This window comes from Octopus sinensis, linkage group LG2 (genome assembly GCF_006345805.1).
Source record: "Octopus sinensis linkage group LG2, ASM634580v1, whole genome shotgun sequence".
Lineage (NCBI taxonomy): Eukaryota > Metazoa > Mollusca > Cephalopoda > Octopoda > Octopodidae > Octopus > Octopus sinensis.
The window spans coordinates 69411680-69423712 of record NC_042998.1 but is presented as its reverse complement, the minus strand read 5'-3'; the positions used below and the strand labels follow the sequence as shown (position 1 = coordinate 69423712).

Sequence of the window (12033 nt, the reverse complement as noted above, 5' to 3'; positions counted from 1 at the left end):
AGATCAGACTGGAGCCTGGTGCAGGCCCTGGCTTCCCAGACCCCGGTCGAACCGTCCAACCCGTGCTAGCGCGGAAAACGGATGTTAAACGATGATGATGATGATGATGATGACACTTGTGCACATCTTATAGAGTTTCTACCAGCGCCTCTACTACAGATCGAGCAGGGCCATCTACCTGAAGGGATTTGTGGTTTGCCTGCCTTCCTACTTAGAGAGGAAATAAACATATCTATGCATGCATGTCTTCATTTTCTGTACTTGTCTCCCACCACCGCTTGACAACCAGTGTTGGTGTGCTTATGTCCCCATAACTTAGCAGTTCAGCAAAAGTTACTGATGAAATAAGTGCCAGGCTTAAAAAATAAATAGTGGGATCAATTCATCATCATCATCATTCAATGTCCGTTTTCCATGCTGGCATGGGTTGGAGGGTTTGACAGAGGTCTGGAAAGCCAGCAGGCTGCACCAGGCTCCAGTCTGATCTGGCAAGGTTTCATTTGACTAAAAATTCTTCAAGGTAGTGACCCAGCATCTCTAGAATCTAATGACTGAAACAGGTAAAAGGTACATATGCACATGTATATTCACATACATACACACACACACAGAGCTAAATGCATATTATCATCATCATTGTTTTAATGTCCACTTCTCCATGCTTGCATAAGTCGGATCGAATTTATTGACAAAGGTTTTCTATGGCTGAATGCTCTTTTTTGTTAACAACCCTCACTTATTTCCAAGTAAGGTAATATTTCTCCCTGGTCAAATATGTTTTCATGAAGACTAGAAACAAAGTATAGTGCTTGCCAGATGGTGACAGTTTCTTGCAACAATCACATGATGTCAAGGCAAGGGGCAAATAACACACACACACACACTGGACTTCTTTGTGTTTCCATCAGCCAAATCCACTCACAAGGCTTTGGTTGGCCCAGAGTTATTGAAGAAGACACTTGCTCAAGGTGCCATTCAGTAAAACTGAACCTGAAACTACATGGTTGGGAAGCAAACTTCCTACCACACAGCTACACTGGTACCTATATCATGTCTGTGCCTATGCTCCACCTACCACCTATCTATCTGTCTGTCTGTCTGTGTATATATATCATATCACTTTGAAAACACCGGTTCTCGTCCGATCACCGAAGTTAAGCAAAGTCGAGCCTAGTTAGTACTTAGATGGGTGACCGCTTGGGAAACCTAGGTGCTGTAAACGTCTTTCTATCTGTCAGCCCTGTGTGGCTAATAAAGAAACATATATAGGGTAAATGTGTTTCTTTGTTGTAGTTTAATTAATAATGTTATTGTTTAATCCTTTCTAGAATTAAGATTCAATGTATGTGGTGATAGCTAAGATATGTGTGCTCCCAAACAACATTTCTTTTAGTGCTGTTGACACTGCCAGATTGAGTGGCACTGCCCAGATGTCAAAACCATAGTGATATCTGTGAGGCAGCTGATGATGGAGGTATGTTGGATAGTTGGTATGACTGTTATTGTAGGTGCGGGATAGGTTAATAACACATCCATTTGATATATATAAAAATCAGGTTGACTTAGTTCTTCATGCTACTTAACGTCTTGTAGATATGAAAAAAATCACAAGCTCCTTGGATACTTGGAAACCAAGTGAAGAAAACACAAAATGCCTGCTCAAGAAGACTTAATGCCCACTGGTCAATTTTTTCTTTGTTAAAAGAAGCTATTTTGTTTTCCTTCACATTATTTTCAAATATCTGAGGAGGTGTCTATGCTTTTTCATTTTCACAAAACTTTAAGGGACATGAAGAGCTAAGTGAATCTTCAATACAACTCCATCAGTACCTATTGAGTACTACTTGTGTTCATTTGTTTGCTCATATATATATATATATATATATTCATACATACACATGTAGACATACACACAGATATATATGTATACATACAAATATGTACACACAACTGAAATTGTAAATCCTTTATGTTGTTATTCAACTTGGTTTTAGACATTTGATAAGCATTTACAATAAAGGGAAATCTCAGCTAGAGGCCCTGAGAAAAACTCTATCCAATCTATTATCATTCATCAAGATATTGTTATCATAGACACATTTGATGAGATTATATAAACAATTCCCTTGACCCCACTTTTTTATTGGCTTGTATCTTATCAAAGCCGGAAATATGAACAGTCTAAAACACAGCCATATTTGAAATCCAGACAGAAAGGGAAATAACTAAATACTGCATGCCATTCAGCTAAAATGATCGCTATTTTATTGTCATCTATATTAAATCCTTTCTTCTTTGGCTTCATTCATTTTCTATTTCTTAAAACTGGTTTTTATATCAATCTCTTTCTATGTTTTTTTCTTAAAGATATACATCTATATTTCTTTACAATTATACTTTGGTTTGTTGAGAAATAATCTTCAAACCCTACATTAGGGTATCCTCATTTTGCTACATTACATCAAGGAAATGACCCAACATGGGAGGTTTTTGTGGTCTCTTGACTAGTTAGAAAGGAATAGTGGCCAAAAGCCACCTAAAGTAATAACCCACTTGCAGAAAAAAAGAAAAAGGACACATCTGATAATGTAGGCCTCATTGCTACTCACAAGACAGAATGGTCATGGATGGGATACATTAGATCAGAAGTCTACTTCATGAGGGTAGACCTTGGGTTAAAAAGCTACATTAAGGGAGACTCTGCCTGGTTTTCAATTGACCAGAAACTTTTCCCTAGCTCCTTAAAGAAAACATTGGATAATGTAATTTCTGGAATGGAATATCTAATATTAATTCTTTCTAATTTAAGAACAAAGCCATGATTTTGAGGGGAGGAGGCATGTCAATTACACTAGCCCCCACTACTTGACTGGTACTTTATTTTATTAACCCCAAAAATGATGAAAGTCAAAGTTGACCCCAACAGAATTTGAGCTCAGAACACAATAAGGCAGAAGAAATAATACTGCCAGGCATTTTGTCTGATACACTAATGTTTCTGCTGGTTTACCCCTTACTACTACTACTACTACTACTACTACTACTACAACTACTACTACTACTAATAATAATAATAATAATAATCCTTTCTACTATAGGCACAAGGCCTGGATTTTGTGGGGAAGAAGCCAGTCAATCACATCGACCCCAGTACTCCTTTCTTTGGTCACAAGGGCTCAAGACATTAAGAAATGTGTGAAAAGTTAAAGTAGAACCCACAAAACGTGGGGTTCACATCAATCAAAAGGGAATTATGAACAAATAACAAAGAAGAAAAAAAGCCCACTGCAGAAGATAAACTTTCAACAACAATATCTTCACCAATATCAGGGGAGTCCACCACAGGTAATTCATGGGAAACCCAACACAGAGAAGCACAGACTTCTCTGCTGTTTTCATGGCAACGAAACTGCCCATTCTCAAATGATCAGCAGGCCATGAAAGAATTGTCTTTGACCAAAGGTCTGATCTATCAGAACTGATGTGAAACTACACAACAGCAACAACAGCATGAAGCTAAAACGTCAGACTGTTTCCTATGACGCATGAAAGTTTTAGAAACGATTTGATTTCTTAATAGATAAAATGTATGTGTGTGTGTGCATGTATGTATGTATGTATGTATGAATGTAGCTTTGGTGAATATTCCAGTTGTACAACTGACTGAACTACATACTCATTGAATAATAGTGTAATAACCGGCTGAATATTCCACGGACAATGCTACCCATAATTCTGATTTTCATACAGCCTCAGAATAATATAGGGTGTGAAAAATCTTTAGAATTACAGCAACAGTACACATATATATACATGATTTGATTAGAGGTTGTGTTGGTCTCATGAAGGGATGGTGTCATCCAAGAAGATATTGGTTCAATACCTAGTATTTTGGAGGGAATTTATTTCCTTAAAACAATAGGTGTATATGTATATATATACATACATACATACATACATATATATACATATATATATATATATATATATATATATATATATAACACATAGTTTATACTCATTTAAAATGTGAAAAAAAAATGGAGATTGGGAAGTTGATAATTGTTTATTATTAACAACAAATCAATCATCCCTTACAGCTGTTTCAATTAATATTCAATGAATTAATTAAATATTAAATTCATGTGGCTTGAGCATAATATCTTCAGAGGGGAAATATATATATATACCCTTATATATGTGTTTATGGATTCATATATGTGTGTGTGTCTAAGGTACCATGGTGGCAGAATTGTTAGCATGTCCGATAAAATATTTAGTGGAGTTTCATCTGTTTGTATATACCGAGTTCAAGTAGCATTAAGGTCAGCTTTACCTTTCATCCTTTTGGAGTCAATGAATTAAGCACCAATTGAGCACTTGGGTTGATGTTCCCTCCCACTAAATTTGTCCCATACTAGCTCCCTCCCCACAAACTAGCTCTCTCTCCCCAAATTTCAGGCTTTGCATCTATACAAAAAAGGAGTTGTGTGTGGGTGTGTGTGTGTGCACGATTGTATGAGTGTGTATGCAATATGCATTTACATACATACATTACATATACATACATGTGTGTATGTGTATTGTTTGAGCCGGTCCAGTTGTTTGTTAACAGAGTTTCCATGGCATGCAGCTTTTTCTTTGGACATGTGAAACTGAGACAGTCTGACTTATCTGAAGAAGTGTCTGTACATTGTGGAAACTCCAGAATAACTGGGCCCAGGACAGGCTTAAAAAAAAAAAACTACTGCACTCTTCCTGTATTGAATACTCTTTCAGATTTTTAACCAACACACACACACACATATATATATACAGACATACACACAAATATTAATAAGCAGTCAACAATAACTCTATTGAACTAACAAAATCCAAGGTGGGATGGAAACTGATAAATGATATCTGGCAAAATATTGAAGAATTTTGCACTTATTCTTCAATTGGCAGAATATACTGTACATATATGTGTTTATGTATGTATGCATATGTGTATATGTGTGTGTGTGTGTGTGTGTATGAACATATAGGTGTGTCTGTACCTATGTATCTATATGAATATGTATGTGTGCATATATGTATGCACATGTATGTATATAAGTGTGTTCGAATGTATATATGTATGTAGGCAGGTACCAGGTATGTATGTATGTATGTATGTGTGTGTGTATATATATATATATCATCATCATCATCTAACATCCATTTTTTCCATGCTAGCATGGGTTGGAGAATCTAATAGGATCCAATCCGGTGAACCATAGGGCTGCATCAAAACTCCAGTGTCAGATTTGTCATGTATGTATTTATATAAATATGGATGCATGTGTGTAATATATATACATATAAACATATATAAAATATAACTAAAATAATAAACTAAGAGACTCACTCACCTGACAATGTCTGAATGTCCTTCGGCACAGGCGGCATGTAAAGGTGTCCAGAAGTCCTCATCCTGTTTATTAACATCAGCTCCATGAGCAATCAACAGTTTAGTCACAGCTATGTTACCGTCCAGTACGGCCTGATGTAGAGGGGTTAGGCCTGAAAGATAGATGGACACATCATCACAGTCAGCTAAAGATCCAACATCTGATAAATTTGAAGAATCTTCTTCATACTCCATTTCCATGGCCAGAAGATGTATTCCTCTTCTTTGGATTTAGAATATAAAAATAGATTTTTTTAAATATCAATTATTTCCACATTTTTTTTCTTCCAATTCCTACAAAATCCCCCAATTTTTGGAATATTATTCCCATTTTGAATTCATGTTTTTTGCTTTTACATCAAACATTCACTTTTACACCAAAATGCGTGATTTCCTTTCCATATATTTTTCTTAAACTCTTTTTATTATTCCTTTTTTTTTTGGATTATTTTTTCTTGGTAGCAGCAGTAATATTTTTAAGGGGTCCTCTATTCTTGATTTTAGGGAGCAACTGGCAAATCCTTAAATGGTTTGCCAACGAACAGTGTGGGCTAACAAACGTGTGCCAGCCAGGCTTACAGCAGAGAGAGAGAGAGAGAGAGATAGGTATATTTGTGTTGATGCTGATATAGTTGCCGGTGTGGGAGAACAACAATAAAAAGCCTACCAAAATCAATGGAACTGACTAAAAGTTTGTCAGTCTCATCCTCATAATTATTATTATTATTATTATAGTTGTTTTTTGTGGATGATGTTAGTTTGGTTTTGGACTGAAAGGTCACACACAACTTAGTATAGCCGTAGGCGTTCTTTTTTTTTTTTCCTTTTTTCTTCTCTTTTAAGATGAGCTCAGCAGTGTTGCATTTGTTCTCAGAGTGCAACGATAAACCTACTAGAGAGAAATTTAAGACGAGTCATAAGACAGTTGTGCGAGGTATCAGATTTTTGTGGGGGAGAGAAGAAAAAAAATGGATTCTCTGATGAAGAACAAGAAATATACAGGTAAATTTTGGAGAAGATGATTTTAAAAAGACAGTTTGAACATATGTAGGCATATATACATAAATGTGTAGTTATATGTGTGTATATATGTGTGTATGTACAGATGTTTATTTTAATGAAAAGGCGAAGATTGCATTATGTGAATGTATGTTGAATAGAGATGTGGAAAAGAAAAACTAAATAAGAGGGTGGGAAAGAGGAGAGAGAGAGAAAGAGAGAGAAATAGATATATTTGGTATCTTGTCTACCCACTACTAGAGTTGTGTACACGTGATAGTATCTCCCTCTATCACTTTCATCAACACTAGTAGTACTAATACCACCACTAGCACACCATCAACAACATCAACACCATCACCACCATTGCCATAGGCAGTAACAAATACCACTGCCACTACTGCCATCACTGCCACCGTCACCACCACAACTAGCACCACTACCCCCTCTCCAGCTTACAGCAGCAGAGAGCGGAAGAAAACAGAGCAGCGGGAGCAGGAAGGTAATAGAGGCCAACAGCTATTATGCTGATGAGATTAACAGTGATTATGATGATTATGATGATGATGAAAATAATGATGGTAGTGATGATGGTGATGATGATAATGATGGTGGTGGTGGTGGCGATGATGATGAAAGGTGATGAAAAAATTGATAAAAGCTGAAGAACTCCTCCACTTATTACATCATTGCCACCCACCACAGTTAGAGAAGATAATGGTCTGTTGTTATGTTGTTGGCAGCAGACTATCAAAGATCTGTGCAGACTTCAGAATTCCCAGCAGAAGCAGCAGAGAAAATACTTGATGCCATTTGGTAACAAACGACCGAATCAAAGGGAAATAGTTACGTTTAGCATTGGAAAACAGTTATAGGAAGAATAACAACAGGCACTCCATCGGTTACGACAAAGACGGTTCCAGCTGACCCGATCAATGGAACAGCCTGCTTGTGAAATTCACGTGCAAGTGGCTGAGTACTTCACAGACACACATAGTCTTAATGTAGTTCTCAGGGAGATTAAGTATGACACAGAATGTGAAGAGGGTGGTTCCATTGAAATACAGGTACAACTCAATTTTGCCAGCTGAGTGAACTGGAGCAACATGAAATAAAGTGACTTGCTCAAGGACGCAATGAACCAGTGGGTATTGAACTTATGACCTTGTGACTGTGAGCCGAATATCCTAGCACTAAGCCACATGCCTTCACAATTATAGGAATAGACTTTGGCACTTTCAGCAAAAAAACAGGTGGCATTTAGCAACAAATGGTAGAATATGAAGAAACAAGAAATGTCTAGTGTTGGAGAATAATTATAGTTATAATTCCAGAGGTTGGAATATGCTTTATGTTGTAAGGATGGAGAAGAGAAACAGCAACTTTTGGGGTTGAATTCTTGTTGCTCCCTACATGGCATTTTGATGGGCATTCTATTGTTTCTCTTCCTATACCAACACCCTATCACCACAATAATAATAATAATGATGATGATAATTTCCTTTATTTTCCACATGGCGTATCCTACGTCAGCTTCACATAACCAGCCCCAGCCCATTCAAAGTACCTTGGATCGTAGGATGACCTGCTGTGCTTACCTTGGATTGTAGGGCAACCTGCTGTGCTTGAGGAGACCTATTGAGTCAAGTACATCAACATCAAAATAAAAATCAAATAGAATTTGTAGTTGTGTTACCCATGCCAGTGGCACATAAAAAGCACCATTCAATCATGGCCAATGCCAGCGCTGCCTTGACTGGCTTCTGTGCCAGTGGCATGTAACTGATCGTGGCCGTTGCCAGCCTCCTCTGGTCCCTGTGCCAGTGGCACATAAAAAGCAACCACTACACTCTTGGAGTGGTTACTGTTAGGAAGGGCATCCAGCTGTAGAAACACTACCAGATCAGACTGGAGCCTGGTGCAGCCTCCTGGCTTCCCAGACCCCAGATGAACCGTCCAACCCATGATAGCATGGAAAATGGATGTTAAACAATGGTGATGGAGATGGTGAAGGGTGAAGAATGAAGGGGACAATACAAAGACTGACAGAAAGTGTTAGCAGTTTACGTATAATGAAATGATAAAAGAAAGAAAGAAATTAAGTGTACACACTATACACTGAAAAAGAAGGGACATATGCATAGCATACAAAGGTTAAAAAAAAAGGTGGCAGGGAAGATGATAGAGATGTGGCCCTCCTGATATAGGAAGGCTTCTAGGGATAATCAAGGAGCCCCACTGAGATTTCACAGAAACCCCAAAAGCAAGTGCCCTCTCCAATTCCTTCTCTCCGACATACAGGTCTACACTTAATGATAAAAGAAATAACAACTTCAAATTTCGGCACAAGGCCAGTAAGTTCAGGGGTCAGGGCAAGTCACTTGCATTGGGCCTAGGGTTCAGCAGGTGTGGCATTTGAACTCAGAATGTAAAGAAGGATGAAATACCACTAAACATTTTGCCCGACATGGTAATGACTCTGCTAGCTTTGCACACTTATGATAATTGTGGCACTCCATCGGTTATAACGACGAGGGTCCCAGATGATCCAATCAACGGAACAGCCTGCTCGTTAAATTAACATGCAAGTGGCTGAGCACTCCACAGACACATGTACCCTTAATGTAGTTCTTTGGGAGATTCAGCGTGACACAGAGTGTGACAAGGCTGGCCCTTTTTTTGAAATACAGGTACAATAGAAACAGGAAGAAAGAGTGAGAGAAAGCTGTGGTGAAAGAGTACAGCAGGGTTCGCCCCCACCCCTGCTGGAGCCTCATGGAGCTTTAAGTGTTTTTGCTCAATAAACACTCACAATGCCCAGTCTTGGAATCGAAACCATGATCCTATGACCGCAAGTCCACTGCCCTAACCACTGGGCCATTGTGCTCCACTATGATAATAATAATAATAATAATAATAATAATGATAATAATAATAACAATAATGATAATAATCCTTTCTACTTGAAGCACAAGGCCTCAAATTTAGGAGAAGGGATTAAATCAATTACACCAACTCCAGTGCATAACTGGTACTTATTTAATTGACCCCGAAAGGATAAAAGGCAAAGTCGACCCCGGCAGAGTTTGAACACAGAAAGTAGCAGTAGACGAACTACCACTAAGCATTTTACCTGGTGTGCTAATGATTTTGCCATATCGCTGCCTTTTCTGCTAGCTTTTTGCCTTAATAATAATAATAATAATTGGAAAGTGTGTGAAAAAGTGGAGGCTAGAGAGAGGCAAGACGTGGTATGAGGACAAACCACAGAGAGTGGTGGAGTTAGAGAATAGCAAAATCCTCTGGGATTTCCCAATCCAAACAGATCAGGTATGAGAGCATAACAGACTGGACCTAGTGGTGGTGGTTGACAAGATGCACCACATATGCTATATAGTTGATGATGCATGCCCCTTTGACCCTCAAATAATCAAGAAAGAAGACGAAAAGATATAGACACAACTCTCTTAAGTACAAAATAGCCTGGCAATGGAAAATTAAGAAGGTGGAGATAGTGCCAATTACTGTTGGGTCCTTGGGAACAGTATCAGAAGCTATCAAGGGGAATATAAATTAAATTGGAATAGAGTGCCCAGTAGAACTGTTACAAAAAGTTTGCCTCCTTGGCATGGCCAGAATAATCAGGAAAGGATTCGACAGCTGAAAAGAATGGACAGCATGGTACCGTAGGCTGCAGGTAGTACATGCATATATGTATGTACCTAGGTACATTAAGACTTGTCCCACCTGTGTTGTCTTCTTTTTGTGTTCATTGACTTATATATCAACATCATCATCATCATTTAGCATCCATTGTCCATGCTGGCATGGGTTGGACGGTTTGACCAGGGCTCGCAAGCTGGAAGGCAGCACCAGACTCCAGTCAGATTTGGCATAGTTTTCTATGACTGGATGCCCTTCCTAATGCCAACCACTCCGAGAATGTAATGGGTGCTTTTATGTGCCACTGACACAGGTGCCATTTGTGTGACACTGGCATCTGCTACGACTGTGGTTTTACTTGGCTTGATGAGTCTTCTCATGCATGGGCATTATGTCAAAGGTCTCGGTCATTGCCTCCATGAGACCCAACCCTTGAGGCCCAATGCTCAAAAGGTACTTTTTACATGCCACCGGCATGGGTGCCAGTTACGTGAAACTAGCATCAGCCATGTATTTATGTATGTATATATGTATGTATATATAAGACTAAATGTCTAAATATAGTTGTGTTAATATATATACCCTCAAACAACAAGAACAAAACATTTCTAGAATGTTGGCATTTTTGGAACTTAAAATATTTCTATAGTTATGTTGTCTTCTGCAGATACAACTTCAGCATTCCCTCACCATCTCTCACTCTCTTTTTTTTTCTCTCTCTCTCTCTCCCCCCATATACACACATATATATAAGCATATAAGTATGTATGTATGTTCTATATATAACTTTTAGCTTTTATTTGTTTCAGCCACTAGATTGTGGCCATGCTGGGGTACTGCCTTGAAGAATTTTTAGTCAAATGAATCGACCCCAGTACATTCTTTTAAAGCTTGGTACTTATTCTATCAAAATCTCTTGCCAAACCGCTAAGTTACAGGGATGTAAACAAACTAACACTGGTTGTCAAGTGATGGTGGGGAGGGATAAATACAGACACATCCACACACACACATGCATATACACGATGGACTTCTTTCAGTTTCTGTCCACCAAATCCACTCACAAGGCTTTGGTTGGCCTGAGGCTATAGTTGAAGACACTTGCCCAAGGTGCCACATAGTGGGACTGAACTTGGAACCATGTGTTTGTGAAGAAAGCTTTTTACCACACAGCCACACACATATACACATCATCATCATTTAGAATCTGTTTTCCATGCTGGCATGGGTTAGATGGTTTGAGATATATATATATATATATATATATATATAGTTCTGGAGGCGCAATGGCCTAGTGGTTAGGGCAGCGGACTCGCGGTGGTAGGATCGCGGTTTCGATTCCCAAACCGGGCGTTGTGAGTGTTTATTAAGCGAAAACACCTAAAAGCTCCATGAGGCTCCAGGCAGGGGGTGGTGATCCCTGCTGTACTCTTTCACCACCCTTTCTCTCACTCTTTCTTCTGTTGGCCTGCTCGCTTAGCCAGCAGGGTGGTGTCATTCGAAGGCTAAAACAATGCGAACGCATTGTGACTAGCGATGTGTAGCAACATCTGATGGTCTGGTCGGTCACATGATCACGTGATATATAGTTCTATATTTAAGAGATGAGGAATTATGTACATTATTTACATTTGACGGATATTTGTCCTCATCTTGTTTGTTGTTAACACGTTTCGGCTGATATGCCATCTAGCCTTCATCAGGTGTCTTGGGGGAAATTTGGAACCTGGGTTCTCATTCCTAAGGTATTTTTGATGTTATCATCATCATCATTATTATTACTCAGGTCACTGCCTGGAATCAAACTTGGAATCTTGGGGTTAGTAGCCCATTCTCTTAACCACTATGCCATATGCCCACGGGCATATGGCATAGTGTGAATAATAATAATAATAATGATAACAACAACAACAACAACAACAACATTGAAAATTACC

At 38.6% G+C, this 12033-nt stretch overlaps 1 protein-coding gene and 1 pseudogene across 1 annotated transcript in view; one reads left to right on the top strand and one right to left on the bottom strand.

The window, feature by feature from the left end:
• Positions 1-12033, bottom strand: part of LOC115232330 (sarcoplasmic reticulum histidine-rich calcium-binding protein) — a 215233-nt gene that overhangs the window by 56006 nt on the left and 147194 nt on the right. Inside the window, exon 2 of the mRNA XM_029802153.2 lies at positions 5397-5547. Within this exon, the coding sequence (XP_029658013.1) occupies positions 5397-5547 (151 nt within the window). The remainder of the gene's footprint in view (positions 1-5396; positions 5548-12033) is intronic.
• Positions 1103-1222, top strand: LOC115208870 (annotated as a pseudogene).